General features: G+C 57.4%; 1 protein-coding gene across 3 annotated transcripts; it reads right to left on the reverse strand.

The window, feature by feature from the left end:
* Window positions 1–215: 215 nt before the first annotated feature.
* Window positions 216–15,720, reverse strand: ACOT11 (acyl-CoA thioesterase 11). Of its 3 annotated transcripts, XM_033067887.2 has the most exons (18): window positions 15,405–15,720; window positions 11,355–11,430; window positions 9,739–9,937; window positions 8,869–8,938; window positions 6,983–7,033; window positions 5,920–5,980; window positions 5,628–5,729; window positions 5,285–5,420; window positions 4,846–5,002; window positions 4,378–4,497; window positions 4,159–4,303; window positions 3,249–3,304; window positions 3,048–3,114; window positions 2,885–2,968; window positions 2,663–2,796; window positions 2,262–2,393; window positions 2,063–2,189; window positions 216–1,975 (listed from the first exon to the last, which is right to left on the reverse strand). In XM_033067887.2, the coding sequence occupies exons 1-18, from the start codon at window positions 15,425–15,427 to the stop codon at window positions 1,820–1,822; spliced, it is 1,896 nt and encodes a 631-aa protein (XP_032923778.1). In that variant the 5' UTR covers window positions 15,428–15,720; the 3' UTR covers window positions 216–1,819. The 3 variants fall into 3 exon arrangements, with proteins under 3 accessions (XP_032923778.1, XP_032923779.1, XP_032923780.1); XM_033067888.2 differs by lacking the exon at window positions 6,983–7,033 and having other exon boundaries at window positions 15,405–15,719; XM_033067889.2 differs by lacking the exon at window positions 11,355–11,430 and having other exon boundaries at window positions 15,405–15,718.
* Between the last annotated feature and the right edge of the window lie 7,331 nt (window positions 15,721–23,051).

The raw sequence follows: 23,051 nt of genomic DNA on the forward strand, positions 1-23,051 counted from the left end.
TGGGCGCTCCAGGGATGCTCCAAGCTGCCCAGTCCTGCTGTCCATGCCCCTCTGAGGGCCAGCAGATGCTGCAGGGCTGCAGTTTCCTTCCAGAAGCACAAAGCACGCTCTGCTGTGCCCCCAGGTCACTCCTGCATCCCCAGGGACCCAGCCAGGCTGGAGCCAGGGCTGACCAGGGCCTCCCAGCGAGAAAAAGCACCATACTTAAGGAGAAGGAGAGGTCAGTTAAAGTTTAATGTTCAGGCAAATACATCATCCCCTCCACTTAATCAAGCAGCAGCAATTCCTAGTAGAAAGGATGGCTCTGTCCCGGTGATAAAAAGGCAGGATTGCTCTGAGTTTTGGGAGATAAGAGGGCCCTATAAAAACTGAATGTTTTGTACTATGTTCAGCCTAAGATGGCTTTATCTTTTGGAGGTCAGGGCACAGCCATGCCAGGCCTTGAGCTGAGATGTTTATGTTGAGAGATACAGCAGAGATTAGGGGTTTATGGCCACAGGGCTGGGAGCCACTGGCTGGTGGCCACAGGAGAGGGGCAGAAGCTCCTTTGGCTTATAAACTGGGTGGGGAATTTGGGTGGCAAAGGGACTGGGAGCTGCAGAGGGTCACCTCGGGTACTGGAAAAGACTGTGTGGTCATTTCTCACCTCACCCTGAGTACAGCATCAGTACCACTTGCTCATGGTTAGGCTCTACAAAACCCATCCTTAAGTTAAGCACAAGGCCCTGCAGGCAAATGGCACAGCTGGCACCTCTAAAACCTGCTGTGCCCAAAGCTCTGTGTCCCTAAGACATTTTCCAGCAGGCAGCACGCCTTCCAGAAACCTCAACGCCATCAGAAAATCTCTGGCTGTGTGACCCAGGACAGCTTGGGAGGGAGCTCCCCACAGCCCTGTGGATGAGGGCAGATGTTCCCTGTGCTGTGACTGATGAGGAGCATTTCCACTGCCACCCCTGCTTCGTTCTGTTGGCTTTCCCAGACTTAAGGAAACAAGGCTCTGTCTTTTCCTTTTCCAGCACCTCTGAGGCAGTTTGGGGTTTACAATGCAAGGTGTTGGTGCACCCAGCAGAGGGGGACAATAAGGGCTGTCCCAGACATGACAGCAACACCTCCAGGCAGCCCCCAAAAGCCACTTACATGGAGCACCACCCCTTTCCTGCAGCACAGTCCTGCCTCAAAGGACCCCACCTCCACCTGAGCCCCAGGTGTGCTGTGGGTGCAGGATCCCTGCTCCAGGCTCAGCACACAGCAAGCCCGTGGAGCAGACACTCACCCAGAGCACATATGGATGTTTGTCCTTTCAAAACACTTCTATTGCTGCTCCTTCCACAGCCCCATGGGGTGGGATTTCAGCCCAGGAGGAGCAGGGGCTGTTTGCCAGCCCTGCCCAGGAAAAGGAGCAGCACTGGGGAGAGTGGGATGTTCCAGCAGCCACCCCTACACCAGAGAGGGGTACAGCACCTGCCCCACATCACTGCCCCCTCTCTCCCTTTGCTATCTTAAAAGGAACCAGTTATGCCCTACCGAGAACTAGTAAAAAAAAAAAATCTGGTTTGGGAAGATTTTGGATCATATAAAGATTCAAGTAGCGTTAAGAGAACTAGAAAACCAAGTCCTGTACATCACCTTATAAAATTTCTAAATAAAATTAAAAAAAAAAAAAAGAAAGAAGAAAAAGTATGACATGTCAGTGCAAGGGATGAGGTGGTGCAGTAATGGCCCTCCACCCCAGGAGGCAGGGGCTGGGTGCCACCATTCCCTTCCACCACGGAAGTGTCCCCTCATCTGTCTGTCCATCTGTCAGCAGGGGGCTGTGGCTCTAGAAGTCCTGCAGCCGTGAGATCAGGTCCTCCTTGTTCTTAAGCAGGAACTTCTCACAGGCTTCAAAGGTGGAGCAGATGTCAGAGGACAGCCCCGCCACGTTGGTGGTGACGTAGTTGAGGTACCCTGGCATGGCCTGGTTGTAATAAGCCACCTGCAAGGCACAGGACAAGGTCAGCAGAGGCACAGGGGAGGGAGGAGCCTCCCCCATGGGCTGTGGGAACACAGGCAGAGCACCAACCTTGCTCATCTCCTCTGACTCTGGCCAAATGCAGAACCCGGAGCAGAGCGTCTCCCCGCGCGTGAATTCGGCTCTGGCGGGGTGGGTGGGCAGCGTCACCGACCGAAAGGCCACCACGTAGGGGTCCCTGGGGACAAGAGAGCCTGGTGAGCTGGCACAGCTGGGATGGCAGGGAGCAGGGGTGGGGCTGGACACTCACCCCTTGCTGCAGGGCTTCCGTCGGGACGCCAGGATAACGAAGTCCTGCGGTTTGTTCTCGTTTCTGAGCTTCTGGCTCACCACATGGTAGATCATGTCATCATCATCGACCTTCTGGACAAGCTCAGCACTCCTGTGAGGGAAGGGGAGCGGTCACAGAAACCCTGATGTGCCCTCTGAACCTGGGCCTTACACATTTACAGACCCACAATATTTGGGGAGACCCCAAAGAGGCGTTTGCTCCAGCCAAGCGCAACCATCAGCCCAGATGGAGCCAGCACAGGGACACACACCGAGGGGTCTCTAAGAGAGAGCAAGGCACCACACTGGAAAGCCCAGAGGGAGGCTCTAGCACAAGGCTGGAGCCTGGGGTGTGTTTTTTGGGGAGGCTGCAGCACTCACACGTAGTGGCTGTCCCACTCGTGCCGGCGCCGCAGGTTGGAGAGCAGGGAGAAGGCGCGGCTGGCCGGGATGCAGACGGACATCTCGATGCGGAAGGACAGGAACTTGTCCTCCTCCAGCGTGTACATCCGCACCTGGGGGAGCACGGGGCACAGCTGGGACTCGTTCCCACTGGCATTGCCCATGCTTTGGGGCCGAGGGAGAAGGGACAGGGTTTAGTACCTTCTCCTTCTCTCTGGCCAGTGCCCAGTTCGCTTTGGCCACGAGCATCTTCAGCGCAGAGACGTTGTTGTAGCTCAGATAAACCTGGGGCAGGGGCAGCATGTCAGGGGCAGGCAGGGGAGCAGGAGCAGGAGGCAGCAGCTCCCACAGGGAATCATCCTACCTTGTTGCTTTGGTCCCAGGGCACGGAGAGCGGCACCTCGGTCTGTTTGCAGGAGACGACGTATTTTCTGCAGCAAAGGAAGAGTTTCCCTTATGAGGGGACACAGAGCACCCCCAGACTGTCCCTGCACCCCAGTGCTGAGCCCCTCCTTCCTCCTTCCTCCTTCCTCCCTCCCCACATCCCACTCCTTTTGCTGCTCACCGGTCCAGCCGAATTTTTTTCCTAGCACTGGCTTCTCTGTACCTCCTTTCTCCATCCTGATAAATGGGAAAAGGCAATTAAGTTAATAGGAAAAGGAGGATAAAAAAAATAAATCATGTCTTTTGGGGAGTGGGAAAAACATTCAGCAGGGAAGGGTTGGAAAGTGAAGCTCTCCCACACTGCAGTGATGGTCAGTGATTAACTGTGAGTTATTCCAGCACTGTCACAATGCTCTGATCAAGTGATGGGCATTGGCACATTAGGGAAAACCCTTGTTGTGGCTGCAAAGCTGCAAACAGCCCCTAAAATAAAAGCGTGTACCCTAGCACCTGCAAATGTCCTCTCCTGGGGAAACAAAAGCCAAAAAAACCCATCTTATTTTGAAGAAAGCAAGTGTGGTGTTTTAAAGTGGATGAGAGGAGGTTTCAGGGAACCCATCTTGGGCCATGAGATGATCTCCATCACAGTGGGAGATCCTAGTTTTAAGGCAAAAAAAAAAAATCAGGCAGCTGGACAAGGATCAGCCCAGGAAAAGCTGAGACACGAGTGTTTGCTTTGCTGCTGTGCTCCCCTGACAGATTTCCCTAAATATTTGGATCCCAGCAAATTATGGGATTAGGATACTTTGAAAGGTAAAAACCAACCTCAACATTCCTTCCCCTAAATTACAGAAAAGATGAGCTGGAATTTGCAGGCAATACTCTGTTAAGCCTTGCATGGCTAATACATCTCCATCTCTTGCACAGGCAAGTGGTTTATTTTATTAGTTATACCGAGCAATCAATTTAATTCACTTGCTATCGAGCAGTTTCATTTCCATCATCATAAAACTGCATTTGTTTTGCCGAGTGGGATTCCCGGGGGTCCCGTGCTGCCAGGCTGGGGGGAAGCCAGCCCTGCTCATCCTTACCCCTGGCTCAGGTGCCACCATGGGCAGCGTGCGGGGATGCCCCTCCTGGTCCAGCACCACGAAGGTCATGAAGGCGCTGTTGATGTGCCTGCGGCTGATGGACATCTCCTGGCCGTAAGCCTCGGCGCAGACCCCCACCTCCATGCTGCCAGAAAGAAGGGATGAGGGAGCAGAGGGCCGTGGGGAGGGTGGGAAGGGGCCCCCAGCCCTGGCACCCACCTGTTTTTGAAGGCGTTGTTGACGATGGCTTTGAGCACCAGGCGGTCCCCAACTTGCGACGGTCCCCGAAAGTGGAACATCTCGATGGCCCTCAGCGTGGGGTGGGCATGGCACAGCCGGCTGTGGGGACAGGTGTTACCCCCCAGCCGTGGCCCCAAGCCATGGTAGCCCCATGCAGCCTCCCCGACCCAGCCAGAGACAAGGACACCCCAAAAAATGTCACCCCTGGATTCCAGTGGCCAAAGCCAGCCACGAGAAGGAACAACGAGCCAACTGCAATGAGTGTGAACCTTTCCCTGGGGTCCCTCAGCACCACACAGCTGTGGGGCTCCCTGTGCAGTGTCACCCAGGGGTGACATGCTGGGGACCATCCCTCTGGAGTGTCCCTACACTCCAGCCGTGCCCAGACCCAGCCACGTGTCCCTCCAGGCACGTCATCCCCTGAGCCTGAACCCCTTGTCGGGTCACCTGGCTGCGATGGTGGCCACGTTCTCCATCCAGGCCATGATCTGCCCACCAAAGGTGTTGCCCTGGTGGTTGGCGTGTGGAGGCAGCACCAGCTCCACGCTCTCCACCCGCGTCCTCTCCGCCGGCACCGCCCCGCTGCCGTCCCGCGTCTCCCGCTCTGCCACGGGTGGGGAAGAGGGCTCAGTGTGTTGTATGGCCAGTAGGACCCCTGTCCCAGCACCCCACCAGCCTCTCCCCACTGCTGCCCTCCCACTGCTCCAACCCCCACCAAGCCCCCAGGCCTGGGAGATCCCAGACTGGGGCTGATCCCCACCCCACCATGGCCAGGGCATTCCCCAACCTCCATGTGGTGATCACCACCAGCATCCTGCTGAGGAGGTGGGATGTCACCAGTGGGTGTCAGGGCTATTTTGGGAGCCCAGGCTGCAGGGCACAGTACCAGTTTCCTGGGAGCTGCTGGTGAGAAGGTCCTTGAGGGTGTCCTTGTGCACCAGGCGCATGCGGCGGCGCTCGGCGGCGATGCTGTACTCGATCTTCTCCTCCTCTGTCTGCGGGGTCAGCGGCTCCAGCCTCACCTGCAGAGGGATGGGGCAGGGTGCAGTCCCTCTGCAGGTGCCCTCCATGCCCAGAGTGTGGCTGAGAGCCACCCACCACGCATCCCCCAAGCATGGGACAGAGATCCCTGGCCCAGGAACAGCAGCTGCTGTAATGGAAAGCTGAGCCCAGCCCAGCCCTGCAGAGGCCATTTCCCTCCTCCCTCTGTCACCCCAGCCACTGCTCACCTTGCTGCCCATGGGGCCCTGTGCCACGAAGGTGGCGTACGCCTTGCAGATGCTGCAGTGCTTCCCGCTGCACAGGTCTTCATAGCTCACCTGGATGCCCACCTGGGAGAGGGCACAGCACCCCTGAGAGCTGGCTCTGCTCCCCAGAGACCCACATCCCACCACACAGCCCTGGCCAGAGCCAGCCAAAAACTGTGAACACGTGGGATTAAAGCTGGGAACCATGGGAGGATTTGGGGCTGGTGGGGATGGACACACAGCAAGGGGAACAGGGGCAGGGGCACACACCAACCTCCATGCTGGAGTTAAAGGCTCGGTTCACTTTGGCTTTTATGTTCACAACTTGCCCGACGCTGAAAAACAGGAAGAGGAGAAAGAGTGTGGGGTTACTGGGGGACAACAGCCACCTAGCAGCTCCCTCTGAGGTGCCACAGCATTCCAGCTCACTGGTAAGGCTGTGGTAAGGCTTCCTGGGACTGTGGGACATGCCAGATGGCCAGCAGGACACGGGGACAGCCACCCCTGAGATGTGAGAGCAGTGAGATGTCACCCTGAGCAGCTGAGTGCAAGTGGGTCGCCAGGTCTGGGGTACTGCCAGGACACCCGAGGGGTGCAGAGGGGCACAAGACTCACTTGGCACCCCCTCCCCACGTGAGCATGCACATTCCTGCCAGAGCAAACGGCTCCTCCAGCACTGCATTCACTGTCCTGCACAACTGGACCAGCCACGGGCTCTCCCCACAAGCAATGGAGATGCTGGGAGATGGCAGGAGGCACGGTCCAGCCAGGGGCATTTTCCACCATCTCTGAAATGAAACATCTGCTGGCAGCAAACTGCTGCTCTCCTCTGTGCCTTCAGTAGGCTTCAGAGTACACACACAGACAACTCTGGCCCTGCAGCCTGAGCTACTCCAGACTGGCACCCATGGAATGAGCAAATTTAACTTTTTAGTGACACCGACAGCAGTCTTTACCAAATACATTTTTAAATCAGGAATATTCCTCATTCCCCAAAAGAGGCCAGTGTCAGTGGAAAATAAAACCAGAAGAAGGGGAGAGTCAGAGTGTGCTTTGACACCAGATTTTCCCCCGTGCCTTTACACGTGACTTCAGGCTACAAACGAGCTCTGTAAGTGACACTCTGCACGCTGGCTCTGGCTGGAGCAGGAGTGGCATGAGCTGGTGCCTCTGGCTGTCCCCCAGCACGGACCCCAGGCTGGTGACGTGCCAAAACGTTAGCAGGGTTACGTGAGCAGCCTCTGTCCACATGCCATGCCACGTCAGTGGGGTTAAGGCTCCCAACTCACGGCAGCGCTGTGCTAGGCTGGCTGCTCTAGGGCCAAACACGTCCGTACCCGACACCGCTCCTCCCGTCCCGCTGCCCAGCAGGGCTTACAGACGGCTGGCTGGGGCAGAAAGAGAAAGCAAACGTGGGGAGAGGGTTAGAGGCGATGGAAGCAGCCAGATGGATGCTCTGGATGGGTTTGTGGCGAGGGGCATGCAAGGGCAAGGGGCCAGGCAGGCAGACTGGCAGCCCCACATGTCTATATATAGCCCCAAAAATGCTTTATCTTCTCTGTCCTTATCAAACAGTAAAGCCAGAGCTGTAAATGCCACACGAAGCCCCACTCAAGGGTATGTGTGATCCTCCACAGAGGCTGCACTTCCACACAGCAGGGTGGAGGAATGGGGACAATCTGCTGCCCAGCCAATGAGTTTTAAGCCAGCAATAATTTGGGGTCTCCTCTGTGCCCTCAAGCACGTCCAGCTCCTCCCTGCCTCTCCCCTGCAGTGCAAGGGCAGCAGAAAGCACAAACAGCTGGGCAAGGAGATCTGACACAAAACTCCACCTTCCAAGAGCTCTGCAGGCAATCCTTGCCAGGCCCCTTGCTCAGAGCCTTAAACTGGACCACAGCAAGTGGGATCTGAGCCAGGAGCAGCACAAATTCCCTGCCTGTTCCCTGCCCCCATGGAGCAGTGCCCAAGGAGGGACAAATGCTTTGCAGGGCTTGATGTAATGCTGTGGAGTGGCCTTGGGTCTGTTCTTCCCTGCTCCTGAAACCAGGAGGGTTGGGAAAAGTGTCCCAGGAAAAGCTGCCCCAGGAGCAGGGTATCAGCCCCAGCGGTGCCAGCTCTGCACCACAGCTGCACCACATCCCCACGCTGTGGATTTGCCATGGAGCTGAGCCCCAGGGCGATGTCAGAGGGCTAAAGTGTGAGTTCAGCATTTCCTGGGAATGACAATAAAACACAAGAGTGAATCAGACTTCTCAGTGCCAAACAAATCAGCTGACAGACAGGGGCCCCAGTGCCAGCCCTGGGTACCCACACTGGTGCCTGCCCCAGCAGGCAGAGCTGCACAGCAGGGAGTTGTTGGACAGTGTGGATCCTGCATGGATCCCATATGGCAAGGCAGGAACTGCTGGGCAGTGTGGATCCTATATTGCAAAGATCCTATATTGCATGGCAAACCCCCAGGGAGCTCCCTGGAATGGTACCTGGGTGGGAACAGACAGGCACAGGGGGTGTGGGGGCTCTGAGAGATGAGTAAAGGTGGGTGGCAGTACCTGGGCTTACTGGGGGTACAAAAGGAGGAGACTACTTCAGGAATGCTGGGTGGGAATGGTCTCAATACTGGGGCCTGTGGAGGATGAGGGCAGAACCTTGGGAGAGTTTTTGTCCCCTTTGGTCAGGAGAAACTTTGTCCTCTGACACAGGACATCCCAAGGGCTGCGTGAATCAGAGGGGGCACCTCTGTGGGGGAATGCCAGGACCAGCCTGGGATGGGATTTTGACCAGGCAATGCCCAGCCTGATGCATCTCACAGCGCCGGGAGGTCCCACGTCCCCCAGCACCCTCCGGGTGGTTCAGCCCCACTGTGCCTCAGCCACCCACACAGCCGCTCCAGAGGCACGATTTGCAAGATTTGAGTTTTCCAGAGCACTAAATCAGAGCTGTTTCCTGAACAAAGCCAGGGAGGAGCTGGCGTTGGGGGAAATACCGGGAAGCCAACGCAGCAGGAGCTCCCCAGGCGACCAGACAGCGGATAAATGAGAGCAGGCAGTCCCTGCACAGCCCTGCAGCACAGACTGCCCTGTGAGCCTGGCACTGCCACCACACCTCCTCCTCTCCCAGGAGCACTGCTCCAGCTCCAGCTCCAGCTCCTGTCCACGTTGCAGCTGGCAGATGGGAAGAACCCCTGCGCTGCCCTGCGCACGCCCTGCCGGTGGGGAGTATTTACCTAATGGTGTGCTCAAAATAGATATCATCCATGGAAGCTGTGACGCACGGGCAGCCGGCGTGTCTCTCGGCTGGAAAGGAAAAACAAACTGCATCAGCAACCTGCAGCAACGTGCTGAGGATGCAAGGGGCACGAGGGCTCCTCTGCCCCAGGCTGGTGACACCGGTGACAGCCGGCCAGGGTCCCTTTCCCTGCTGATGCCCACTGGTGTGTTTGCACACAGAGTGGGATTTGGGGTTTCTCCCACAGCACTGCAGGTTTGCAGATGTTTAACAGTTTGGAGGGTGTGCTGGTATTTTCTTTCCTTCCATAAGTTTGCAGCTGTGGAGATGCACCAGCAGCTGATTCCATCTCCCCATACACAGCAAATATTTCAAAGCCACTCTGCCAGTGTGGCTTTCCCTCAGGACTCCAGGAACCTCAGGCTGCAAAACTGTTCTGGGAACCTCATCCAACTGCAGAATTGCACCCATTTCCCTGTCATAACCTCCCTGTGCTTGGCTGAGCTGCAGAGTGGAGGAGTTCTGCCCACTCTGGCTGCTGCTGGATGCCAGGGGTGCCACCAGCCTGGATTCCCCATGCCCTGCACACCAGGCAAGGAAAAGGGCAGCATTATAAATGAAGCAGGCACGGATTTTGATCTGTCCCCAAGCCAGCATGCATGCTGCAGTGCACGTCTCCTCCCCTTCTTGTCCTGCTCCTGTTTGCTCTCTAATTACTCAGCAAAATAGCATGACGTGTGTCCCCAGCTGGCGTCACTCCGAGTCACGGTGCTGGACCGCCAGGGATGCTGCTGACGAGCCGGCTCCTGTGGATGCTGCCTGGTGCCTTCCCTGGTAGCCCAGCAGGATGAGGCAGAGGGTGGCTCACCGGAGAGGCAGGCGGCCGTGTCCATCCATTTGAGCAGCTGGCCGGTGCTGAGCTCGCCGCGGTGGTTGGTGTGGCAGGGCAGCACCAGCTGGCTCATCTGCACCTCGGTGGGGTTGCGGGCAGGCGAGGGGCTGGCCATGGCCCCCTGCGCCTCCTCCCGCTCCTCGGGCTCCCGGGCGCGGGGTGGAGAGGTCGAGCCCTGTGGGGCACAAAAGATGCGTTTCACTCAAATGGGAAGCAAATTTCCTGAGAGAATAGTGACCCATGAAGACACTCCCCACACAGAGCCGGGAGAAGCCCAGCCCTGCACACCCCTGGGCACGACCAAACCCACCCAGACCTTGCCAAAGACAAGGTACCTGCAGCCAAAAGGGAAAAAATCCCTCTAAAAAAAACCTTTTACAGGTTTTCAGGTCATTTATCAGCTAACCCCACTGCTCCCTCACAAACACCATGAAAAACCCTCCCAAAGTTAATCCTTTTTCTGGGGAGGGCTTTTTCTCCCTGACAGCTTCATTTTTAGGGTGCTGCAGCGCAGGGTGGGTTTGCTCTCCTGGGGCAGGACAGTGCTCCACACCTTCCACCAACACCCCCCCTTCACCAAAGGAAGCGCTGGAAGCTCTGTGGTACAAGCAGCAGAGGAGGAGCATCTTCAGTTGGGGTTATTTGGGCAGTAAAATAAGTTCCTTGCTGGTTTGTCCCATTTGCTGGGCACGGAGCCGCTCCCTGTGAGCCCGGTGGGAAGCAGGCTGGCAGGGAGAGGAGGTGAGGTGGTGCTGGCAGGGAGAATAGCTGATTGGAGATGTCAAGTGAGTCGTGTTACACAAGGGGTGAACTCGGTTAGCCTGGTGAGTAACTGAGGAGACACGAGGAGCTGTCTGGGCTTCGTCACAGCCCTTCCTTCCTCTTTCTGCTGCATCTCCTGCGCTCAGCACTTGTTGCGAGAGTCCCACTGCAGCAGCTTCTCTGCCCTCTGCCTTGCCTGGATTCTTTAAAAGATGGGTTTATGCTGAAAATGAAGCTTTCCCGACTGCCCTGAGCTCACTGCCTCTCAGAATAGCATTTTTCTCCAGCGGGTCTAACCTCTGTTTCCATAGCTACTGGTACACCACATCCCGGGAGTGGCACAAACCTCGCCTCAGCAGAGACGGCAGCGAGCCCAGCCCATGGCACAGGTGCCCCCAGCCCACAGTGACACCGACCCCCGGCCACCAGAGCCCCTCCAGAGGCCTCCAAACCCCTCTGTGAACCTCCTGGGCTGCTTCCCAGCACGCAGAGGCGCCCACACGAGTAGCACAGAGCTATTTTGGGAAGCCAGCAGGCTCTGGGGTATGAGCCAGCAATGCAAAGAGCTCCAAAGCCGCCGGCTGCAGGGCGAGCACACAGCCTGGCCCGGGCATTTTCCCGGCCTTTGACTGCTCTGAATTTTAGGGAAGAAGCTGATAGCAGTGGGAAGGTGCTGATGGGGAGGGGATGTGTTGGGAGAGGATGCAGCCAGGTCTGGTGCAGGGCTGGGAGCAGCTCCTGGCACAGACTGGCATCTGCCTGGCACAGCCTGGGTTAGTACCGGCGGCACGACAGGGAGCCACGGGTTAGTTGCACGGCACGGGGGATACCTGGAGCCCATTGCAACAGAAGCTCAAGATGTCTTCAGGGACTATAATATTCCCCTTGACCATTTTTAAGAGACACCTGGAAAGGAGAAGAGTGGCTCTGGTTATGGCAGGGCTGGCAGAGATGGGGGGTGGCTGTTTCCTGACAGGAACAAGGCAGCATGTGTGGCAGGTTGTCACACCCTGTCCCCACAGCCCACGCTGACATCTCTCCCCACACCACTGACCCCTCACCAGCACCTCTCAGGGGTCTGTCAGAGCTGAAATGGAAAGGGGCAGACCTGGGGCAGATGCCTGCCATTCCATGAGGGTCAGGTCCCACGCTCACCAGTCCAGATCAAAGTCCAGTTATTTTGGGGAGCTGGACCAAGCACACGTTGCAGGGCATGGCCAGCCCCTCAGTCAGTGATGCTGTCAGTGCTTCCCGTGTTGCTACATGTGACAGAGGATTGTGCCTTGAAGCTCCCCTGGCCGGAGCGGTGACACCGCTGCAGTCACAAGACAGCCAGGGGCACATTTTTGGCAGCAGGCAAAATGGGTGGTACTGGGGGCAGCAAATGGGAAGCACTCGACTCCAGCAATGCTGCTGTGCCCTGCTCCAACCCCTCTGCCTTCGAAGCCCTGGCATTCCACAGGGACACTGCGTGTCCTTGGGTGCCTGCAAGCTGTGTCCCAGCTGGACATTGTGGTGGCATTGCAAGAAAAAGCAGCGTGGGAGCTACAGCAAAAACAAGTGGAAGAGGTTTCATATTTATAATTTGCTTTTAAACATAACACTGCCAGGCCCTTGGCATACTCCCAGCTTGCCAGCATACATCCCTCTCCCATGCAGGTAAATCCCGGCTGCTGGAGAAGCTCTTTTCCCAATGTATGATATTTAAAAAGTGGAAGCTGTCTATTTGCCTCCTGCACCATCAAGAGTTGGGGGATCACACAGAGTGCACCCAATGTGGTCAGTACAAAACAAGTCACAAACGGCACTGCTGAGCCTCTTGCAGCCTCCCACCCTTGCCCCAGCAGCTCTGGGTTTTGCTTTCCCCAGCCCCATTCCTTTTTCCCTAGCCCCATGACCTCTCCTGGTTTGTTATTGAGGTTTGGGAGCTTCCTGATGGCTCACCTGCCCTTGCAAGAGCCCGGTGCAAGAGTTACTCTCCTGTTTAACAGGATGGGTTTCTGCCCAGCTGCAGACACAAGGCGGTGGCTGGGGGTGGTCCTGTTCCACCCCACAGCCCCAGCCAACAGCACCAGAGGGACATTCCTTGGAAACCCAAACCTGCCGCTGGCTCTGCAATCGTGTCACCTTGTCCCCTGGGTTGCGTTAGCAGGAGGGGGGAACAGAGCTGTCAGCTTTGCATCATCCCCCTGCTACTTGCCAGGCAGCCCCAGCCCACGCTCCCTCCCCGGGGAAGGGGAGCGCCCTGACCACATTCCAGAGAGCCGGAACCATCCAGCCTCTGGGTATTTATGGAGTATTTGTTATCGAAACCAAGCGAGCAAGTGTCTGTCCTCATTAGAATCTTCAGCCTCACTCAACTGTCACATTTTTAAAGCTGTTGACTGATGCAGCCCTCGGGTCACCATGGCAACGGGATGCAGTACCCAGGAGATGATGCTCTTACTCTGTCACCCCTCGAGTGACCCACTTCTACCCAAAAAAAAAAAAAAAAAAAAAGTTTGCATTAGAGAAGAAAACCCTTCCAGCAGAATATTTTCCTTGCCTCCTGCCATGCTCACTTCCTGTGCTGCTGAAGAGCCCACAGAGAGGAAAACACACCAACAACCCTGCAAATGCTGGGAAGAGGGACCTCACAGCACTCACAGCTCTCCTACACCCTGGCAGAGGGGTGTCCCACAGCTCCAAAACTGTCCCACAAACTCCAGGGAAAGTTTCTTCTGTGAAATTCAGTGCTGGCCTCTTCAGAAATCACCACGGGACCACCACTGTGCATGAATCTCCATTGTGAGTGCTGCAGCTCCCCGGGATGATGCTGGGCAGAGATGCAGGAGAACAGTTGTTCCCCCAAATCCTTGAGCCCACTGAAAGCAGGGCATTTGTTCAGCCACTCCCAAGACAGTGGATGAGAAGGAGAGACAAGGGTGAAACTGGGGTAGGGGTCCCAAATGCTGGGCTTTGGGGCAGGTATGGGCAAAGCAGGGCAGCCTCACACCTTGAGCCACCCCCACCTGCCCTCAGAGCTCACTCACCAGCCCACTGCCACCTCTGAAATACCTAATCCCCATTTTCCCTCACCTGGCTCTTTCTCCTACCCTCCATCCCAGCCCCTCAGCATAACCTTACCCCTCCCTGGAAGCATTTAAAGAAAAAAAGGGGGAGATGGTGGGGAAGAAAGCGGCGACAATGAAGTTCTCATGGCAGATTATTGGTGTATAATTGAGCAATATCCATGGTAACAAGCAAATCTGCACACGTTAAAAAATTAACCTGACCTACTTTGGGAAATTCTGCCATCTCGACAGGGCAGTGAGGGCTGTCCATCCCCTGAGACCTGGCCTGCCAGTCCCACTGCCAGCAGCAGCAAAGCCCTGCTGCAAGTGGTACTGGAGATGTCCAGCACAGCTCAGCCCCGTCACCGTGCACATCAGGATGGAGCAGGGTCCCCAGCATGAGAGCTGCTGCTCGGGATGTGGCACCGCTGGGACAAGAGGGACTGAACTGCCAGGTCACAGCATGGTGAGGAAACACAGCAGCTCCCTGCAGTGGGGCTCAGTGGGACCTCAGGAGGGTGGCCAGCCCAGAAAGGAAGGCCAAGACACTGCAAGGGGTATTTTTCAGACCATACATCAGATTTCCTTAGGGTTCATGGAGCAAAGCAAGGTATGAGGCCAGGAAAGCACAAGCCAAGGGTCAAAGGCAAGAATGAGCTGCAGGATGACTCCTCTTACAAGGGGCTGATGGTTTTCCAGCCATCACCCATGGGAAAGCTTCAGGATGAGCGCAGCAGGGACACTCCAGCACCCCACATCCCTCTCCACCTCAGGGTGAAGCATCCCCAGCCCTGGCCATGCCCACAGCCCCATCCATACCCTGGCCCGAGTGCTCCCTGCAGCTCCCATGAGGCTCCCAGGAAGGCTGGTGCCGATTTGCTGGCACAGGGGCGAAGTCCCCCAGGGAGTGTCCCGGGGGAACAAAGGTCTGGCTGCAGTGTAGGGGGAGAACAGAGCCATATGTCACCTGAGTGCAGCTGCCAACACCGCCAGGCCCAAAATTCACAGGCATGGGGACACCCAACAGCACCGCCCAGCCCAGGCACCTTTGCCCTGCCACCCACGGCGTTCCCAGGGAGGAGCCTGCCATAACATCAACACAGCCACGTTTCAGACCACCAAGTTGGAAACCACCACAGTGGAGACCTCGCTGGTGCAAAGATCCACACCCTGGTGGTCTTAACTCTGTGGTCTCCACAATGGGGGTCACCATGGTTGAGACCACTGGGGTGGAGAACACAGGTGAACACCGTGGTGATGTGGTGGTCCCCACCGTGGTAGTCAGCAGGGTCAAGACCACCTCATTTGAGGCTACTGGGGTGGCATTGTGCCACCCACACTGCCTCTGCCAGCCCCAGCACATCCCTCTGCCCTCTCCGTGCTGCTACCATTCCCAGCAGCCCTGCGCTCACGATTCCCAAATATCTGCCCTTATTTTCAAGTGAAAATAAGCTGATTCCAGCCAAAGCTCTCAGCACTCCTCCTGTCACACCCAGAAAGACCTGGGGGGGTTGACATTCCCAGCTCTCGCCCGTTATCCCGGCTGCAGCCGGAGGATGCCACGTCCCCATGGACAAGTCGCCAGCGCCAACCACAACGGAGGAGCAGCACAGCTCGCTGCAAACCTCAAAGGCAAGAAAGCATCACCCGAGTGAGCAGGGGGTCCCAGGGGCCTTTCACCCCACATCTTCCCCATGGAAGAGCCGCCCAAAGCCCATGCAAGCCAGGACAAGCCGCGGGGAGTGAAAGTATGCACAGCAGCTCCGCTCACCCAGCCCTGGGGTTCCTCCCTTGTCCCCATCGTGCCCGGCTCCCCCCAGCCCTCACCTCAGCCAGAAGAAGCTGAGCATTTGCGGGAGGTGTTGAGACGACGGCTGGCTCGGAGGAGAAGCGTCCCGACACCTGCGGGCGAGGGCGTCGAGGCCAGGCTGGCTCGGAGCCCTGGGACGGGGCCAGCGCACACCCCCTCCCGCTTCCTTAAATACGGTCACGCAGAACTTTTCTTAAGGTAGCGCTTGGCAGATCTGCGCTCGCCTGGAAAATGGCCGGCGCTCGGGAGGTTGGCTCTGGATGCAGCAGGGAATGTGTCGGGCTGGCTGCAGAGCCGGGCAGAGCCGGGCAGAGCGGGACAGAGCCGGGAAAGCACCAGCACGCTGCCAGCATCTCTGCGGAGCAGGGTGCTGCTGCTGCTTCCTGCATCCCTCCCCAGGGAGCAGCTCCTGCGGTGAGGTCCCCTCCCCAGCCCTCATCATCCTCTTCTCCCCCCCATCACCTCAGCAAGAGGCACTCAGTTAAACTCACCTGAAAATATCAGTATTTCCCCCAGAGCCGCAGGTGCCGACACCAAGCTCACTGTCCGGAAAAGACTCAGCAAAACTCCTCCAAAGCCAATCCAATCCACACCGCTGCTCCCTGGCCCTGCTGCCTTTGAAAGGGCTTGACAAGGCTTGTCACAAAACCCCCTTTTTTTTTTTTTTAACAAGGAAATAAAATGCAAATTGCCACGTCACCACATTAATGACCATTGGGTTTAGTCGTATTTGATTTACACACTTTTACAATTGAATCTCGGTAGTCAACCTTCAAGAGTTTGATCAAAGCTCTTGGCAGGACCGGCAGTACAAGTATTGCCACTGAAAAGCCAGCAGAGGAATAATTAAGAAATTTCAACAGGAAATAGGGCCCCACTCTTTTTCTGGTAAATGAGAATAACAAAGCACGGACACAAGGCAAAAGCCCCTGCCTCAGCCACCTAAATTTTAGGCTGGCTTTGGAAAATGGTCATCAAAGGCCTAGACCCAGGCAGAAGGGAGGTGGAACAGCTGGATACCTCTGGGCAGGGCAGAGGTGGAGGTGGGGACCAGCTCAGGGTGATGACCCCCTGAGGGGGTTTGGAGCCTTTGGGGGATGGAGGAAGCAGCACTGCATTGCACCAGGTGATTGATCCGATTATGGTGATGGAGATTCTCTCTGGAAGAAGATTGTTGCCTGAGGACTTTAACCCCACTGAGCATTCACTGCTCAGCTACTTGGATAAAATCTGCATTCTTCATTTCAAGAGCAGGAACAGAGAGGCCCTTCCACCCTGCACAACCCCTTCCATGTTTTGTAGGTGCCTTTGCACTCCCAGATGCGATTAAATCCCACAATTTCAGAAAACATTTCCTTTAAAGCATTCTCTTTTGGGACAGCAAGTAAGATATATTTCTCACCACCATGGTTTTCTACCCACTTGCCCTGCAAACCAGATCGCAGTAAGCATCCTCCAGAACATCTCCCCACCTTTAGCAGGGAGGCCCCTGGCCAGGGAGCTCTTCAGGGATCTCTCCCTCCCTCCTTAGGACTGTTTGTTTCTGCAGCCAGAGATTAGGATCAAAAGGTTTGTTCCGTGCAGCGAAAACGATTCTTCCCACTCGTCAGAGTCAGAGGGAACAGCACAATTAGAAACACTTCAGATGCTTGACCCACGCTCGAGCCTCCAAACAAAAGTTGCAAGGAGAAGGCTGATGTTTTCCAGGCCCAATTAGCATAATGTTGTAATTCCCGAGCTCTCAGGCTGCCTGCATCCCTTCGCCCCGGCCGCCCAGCGAGCGCACGCCGGCACCAGCTCCCTCCTTCTGATCCATCACCATATGCCCGTCTTTTACAGTTCTTTGGTGCGTGATGCTCAGAGAGTGGATAATTAGCTAAATGAATTAATTGACATTCATATTCGTAATTAGCAACCGGTTACAAGCAGCTATTCTCCTTGGGACGGCTAAAATTTCTCAGGGATTGGTGTTAAAGCACTGGAAAATCGTTCGGGGTAAATAACGAGGGCTGATGGCGCCCGGGCTCTGCCTGGGCTGCGGGAGGCGCCGCACGGCGAACAAGCCCGTGCAAAAGCAGAGCAGGCTGTGGAACGTGTTGGATATGCCGCTGCTGCTCGGGAGGAGGAGAACTTTGCAGCTTCGGGAGAAATCCGGGCCAGATGGGCGGCCTCCAGCCGGCGGCTCCCACCAGCTCCCGGCTAACCCTTTCCACCCCCGGCTACCGGAGAGTTCGCAGCGAGGCCCCGGCAGCGGAGGCTGCTCATGCAAAGCAATGGGAATTGGATGTCGTGAGTGTTAATTAAACCATTAATTACTGCTGAGCTGGGGGGAAAAGAAATGACCTATTGGTTTATCGCTTCTTGGAGTAGTTGGGAGGATGAATTGCTCAGGGGCTTGGCAGTGGGAGAAAGGGGCTGTGGTATGAGGTGGAACTTTGTTGAAATGTAGGTTTTCTCAGATTTTAAGGGGATGCTGGCGATGGTGCTGATGCAGCCACAGCTAATCCCAGCACCCTGGAACCACACTAAGGACAGAGTTAGTGGAGACTGAGACCCCAGCTCTCCTGTATTGTTGAGAGACCACAACACCAGGGGCTTGGACATGCTTCCAGGTGTCCCGAACTGCCCTTAGCAGGGCTCCACTCCCAGCCACGGGGTGCAGTCATCACCCACCATCTGCACCCACAGCCTCTGGAGTCACAGTCCCTGAGAGGAGATGTGCACAGACCCCACCCCCCCCAGGAATACATCAGGGGTGGGTGAGCTGAAGGTCTGTTCTCCACGGAAAAGGTCCCCCAAAACGTGGGCACCGATGGGAAGAAGGGAGGGCAGCACACAGGCACCGCCGTACAAATGGCTCGTTATGAAGAAAAGGAGAAAAAGTGATACTAATGCACTTCATAAATCAAACTCTCGTGTCTTGCTGCATCAGGAGCTCTGCACCATCAGGGAGGAGAGCCTGGGCTGGGAGTACAAAGGACACCAGGGATGATAAGCCGCTCAGGGACCAGCATTGGGGTGCATCACCCTCTCAGGCTCTGCCACCCACGGCAGCTGCAGCAGCTCTGGCTGGCACAGAGGCAGTGGCCGAGGGTGACAGGACAGGGTGATAAACTGGCACCCCACGAGCCTGGGTCTCCCTTAGAGCAGGGCTCTCCCACGGCTCCTGGCACGGGATCAGGGCTGCATCCCTGCCAGGAGTCCTGTTCTTGGCTCCTACAAGCTATCAAAGCTTTGGATTTCCCTGCCAGCGCCTGGAGTTTAAAGGCTGGGGAAAGGGACAATAAAAAAGCCAATCTCAGAAGAGAGGCAGTGGAAAGGCCGGGCCAAGGAGCTGTCATGTCACCCCTTCAGCTACTACACACCCCAGTACATTCTCAAACACACTGCACAAGATAGCAGGGAGGCTAATTTTTCTTTAGCTGCAGGCAAAAAAAAAAATCAATTACAAGGTAACCTATTTTTCAACTCCTCCATTGGTATTTACTTAATTTCAAGGCCGGCTTGCCTGCCCTGCTAGGGAGAGGATGAAGGAGGCCGAGTGCCACAGGGCTGAGCCAGGCTCTGGCTCACTGAGGGGTTTAGTTTGGGTTGAATTGAGACACCAAAGCTCAGAGCAGTGAGGTTTGTTAGAACGGGACAGCCCGTGAGATGGGGCAGCCAGGCAGAGTCCAGCCTGACGGGGATGGGGAGCACCAGCAGGAAAAGCCCAGTGGGAAGCAGGACTTTCTGAAAAAGGTTCGGGCACATGTGGGCAGGGATTGCAAGGGGGTCCATGGGGACAGGAATAGCTCCAGGTGTCTGCAAGAGCCGGCAGAGTCCCAGAGAATCTGTGGGGACAGGAGCACTCAGGGGGTATGTGAGGACAGGGCCATCCCAGGACAGTCCAACACTCGGACATCTGGAAGGGTTACAGGACACAGGACACCCGTGGGGACAGGACACTGGGGGTACACAGGGACAGATACACGCATGGGGGCGGAGGGGGGACACACAGGATATCCCTGGACACAGGATCCCGGTGTACACATGGATACAGCACATAGGGGGACACACGGACATGGGCTGACACACGGACACGGGGGGACACAAGGACACGGGGTGACATATGGACACAGGGGGACACACGGACACACGGACACGGGGGGACACTGGAACGCGGAGTGACACACGGACACGGGGTGACACACGGACACGGGGGGACACACGGACACTGGGGGACACAGGGTGACACACGGACACGGGGGGACACACGGACACGGGGACAGACGGACACAGGGGGACACTCGGACACGGGGGGACACACGGACACGGGGTGACACACTGACACACGGACATGGGGACACACGGACACGGGACCCCCGCGGGTCCGCGCGGTCCCGGCGCCGCCAGGGGGCGCCGTTGCTCCGAGCGGCGGCGCGCGGCGCGCTCCCCCCGCCTCTCACTCTCCCCCCGCTCCTCCCCCGCCTCAGCCGCGGCCGCCCCGGCCCGGAGCCGCGACCCGCCCCGCCTGTCCCCGCCTGTCCCGCCTGTCCCCGCCTGTCCTCGCGGCCGGGGGCGGGCACCGCGGGGGGACGGCGCCCTCCGGCACCCCCCGAGCCCCCACGGAGCGCCGGGGAGCGGAGAGGAGGAGTGGGCGGGGCGGAGCGAGGCCCGGCCAATCAGCGCGCGGCGGTTTCAAGAAGCCCCTTCCGCGCCCCGCCCCGCCCGCGCGGCGCCGCGCGGCCCCGGGGGGGACCCGGAGCGCGGGGGGAGGGACCGGGACCGGCGGAGGGACCGGGGCACGGCCCCGCTGCCCACCCCGCTCCCCACCCTGCTGCCGCCTTCCTGCTGCCGCGGGGGAGGGCAGGAGCGGCAGGGCATCGCACCCACGCGTGCCCGCGGCGTGGAGCTTCCGGTGCTGCCGGGCCGGGATGCCGGGCCAGGGTGGGACTCGCCCCCTGGTTACGGTGGGGACGCCTTCCATGCCTTTATCAATAATACAGTGTTATTAATTAGGCAGTTTAATTAATTGTGCGCACACAGCCTGTACCAGCGGATGGATCCTGCTGCCTCAATAAAAAGCCTTTCGCTGGTCGGGGTTCTGCACGCAGCCCCTGGACCCCGGAGCCCCTCCGGGCACGGGCGATGTGTTGGCACCGGTGATGTTCGGGCCAACGCCGCCCTCCCTCCAACCGCCGGCACAGCTGCGCGGGTAAACAGGAAACCCCAACACCGCAGCTCCCGCCAGACACAAACCCCACGGCAGGCAAATGACTCCTTCCCAAAAACACAGCGGCTCGGCGGGCGTGGGGCCGGCAGCTCCCCGGTACTGCAGCTCCCCGGTACCGCTGCCGCCCGGTACCGCTGCCCCCCGGTACCGCTGCCCCCCGGTACCGCTGCTCCGCGGTACCGCTGCTCCCCGGTACCGCTGCCCCCCGGTACCGCTGCTCCGCGGTACCGCTGCCCCCCGGTACCGCAGCTCCCCGGTACCGCTGCTCCCCGGTACCGCTGCTCCCCGGTACCGCTGCTCCCCGGTACCGCTGCTCCCCGGTACCGCTGCCCGCCCGCCTTCATCCCGAGTTCATTTGAATGCGAGCCATGCAGAGCGCTCGCCACCGCCACTGAGGTGTGGAAATCTCGCCCAGACGAGGAGGGGGTTCTTCCTGCTCACAGGTTTAGTGGGGAAAAAAAGCTTTATTAGAAGACAGGGAATTTTAGACATGAAATCCAGCCGCTCTCAATGGCTGCGCCGCACTCCAGGGAGGCTGTGAAATGAAGTTGGTTTTGGAGGGGTGCAGGGAGTGTGGTGGATGGACACCCCTCTCCAGTCCTCCCCATTAGCATCTCCAGCAGTCTTCATGCCCTGGAGTTTTGGTTTTTCCCATGGGAAAAGGAAATACCAGGCTGGCAGCAACATGAAGATAAAAACCTATAGCTTGGTCAAAATTAAAATTCAAAATCCCAACTGCCAGCAGTGGTGCCTGGTGGGAGGACAGTCCTGCAATGGGCTGGGGTGCAGCATGACAGGCAGGAATGCAGCCTGTACAGGTCTGTGTCCATCTGCAAGAGCACACTGCCCAAACACCCACTCTGGATTTGGGCCACGTCACTTTGGAGGCTCACGGAGCCATTAGATCTACCGCACCTTTGTAAGGGCAGGGCACAATTAAGGATGGAAATTTTTAAAATGTGTTTATTTTCGCAGGTGATGTTCCAGCAGAATACTCCCAGTGAATTGACAAGCACGGGCTTTCTTCCCAGCAATGGGCACCCGAAAGAGCCTGGGGCAGAAGCTGCCAGGCAGTGATGGACCAACAGTGCGAGGAAGGGGCCAGGAGAAGGGAAGCTGCTCTGGGAGGTCAGGAAAGGCCAACTAACCACCGAAACTTGGGAGCATTTTGACATCCTGACAAGCCCCAGTGGCAGGGGTTTGAGGGCTCCTTTCTGCTCCCGGGAAGTCAGGGATGGGTGCGGGGATGTCGCCAGCCCAGGCCAGAAGCAATAAAGCGCCTGGAGTGATGCAGCAAAACAGGATGGAGTCGCGTGTCGGAATAAATCATCCATGGAGGCAAGGCAGGGAGGAGGAGGAGGTTTGCTGCTCTGGAGCCTCCCTATATCTAACAAAGCCTCAGAAACCCCAGGTGGGCAGCAGGAGCTGGGCAGGATCTGGCTGTGGCCCCAGCTGTCCCAGAGCGGAGCTGGTCCTGGCCAGGCGCTCCCGCTGCTCCGGCTCTCCTGGGAGCTGCTTTTCCCATCCCTTCCCAGCTCCCACGGCTTCACCTTGTGGCAGGCAATGCACAGAGCTGCCAGGAGTGATAAAATGGCTGTCCCCCAAATTTATGGAGTTTATCTGTGAATAACTCTTGGAGGTGAAGCGGCCGTTGAGCCGGGGAGGAGGAAGGTTTTACCTCGGGAAAAACTCTCCCAGGGGCAATGCAGGGCAGGCAGGAGCACAGCCCCGGTTCCAGGGACCAGCAGAGACGTGCCCCGTGCCCCCCAGGCCCCCCAGCTTGTAGGGCTGGAGCATCGCCGGGGTGAGCTCGCCACTCGCCCACGCTGGGGGAAGCCAAAGGCTCGTTTCCCATCCACAGCGTGTTTATTAGGAGCTAAGTCATGAAGAGGCTTTGGCACATCTCCGCCGCTCCTGTGGAGCGTGTTTAGCACAGCAGAGATCGCTGCTTCTTCCAACAGCACGTGCCTGCCTGGGATTTCCATGCTGGCCAGGCATTGTGCCCCATGCTCTCTTCCCATGCCAATCTTTTCTTCTCCTCCCCCCAAAAAATTGTATCAATGAGCTGTGGAGCAGCATCACCTGGGGAAGCACAGCTGAGGCTGAGCAGGCTGGAGCCTCCCCCTCATATCCCCCTCCCCACTCTGCTGCAGTAACATCCATCCTAAGTTTCTGAGCCTCTTCTAATTTTGGAGGCCGTTAGCAAAGCAGGCGCTGTTGCAGCCAAACGAGGCTGCCAATGTTTCCTTTAAAAGCTGCTTTCACTCCGAAGGACTCTTCTAGATGGTTTGCTTTTAATAGCAGGCTGCAGGGTGCAACGCCCAGCTCGTGGCCAGGGCTCTCTTTGGAGCAGGAAGGGACTGGATGGCATTGGGAGCAGGACTGGGGACGTGCAGGGAGCCACACACATCCATGGTGGGCCGTGGCAGCGCACACGTGCATCCCTTTCCTG

The sequence above is a fragment of the Catharus ustulatus genome, chromosome 9 (genome assembly GCF_009819885.2).
Source record: "Catharus ustulatus isolate bCatUst1 chromosome 9, bCatUst1.pri.v2, whole genome shotgun sequence".
Taxonomy (NCBI): domain Eukaryota; kingdom Metazoa; phylum Chordata; class Aves; order Passeriformes; family Turdidae; genus Catharus; species Catharus ustulatus.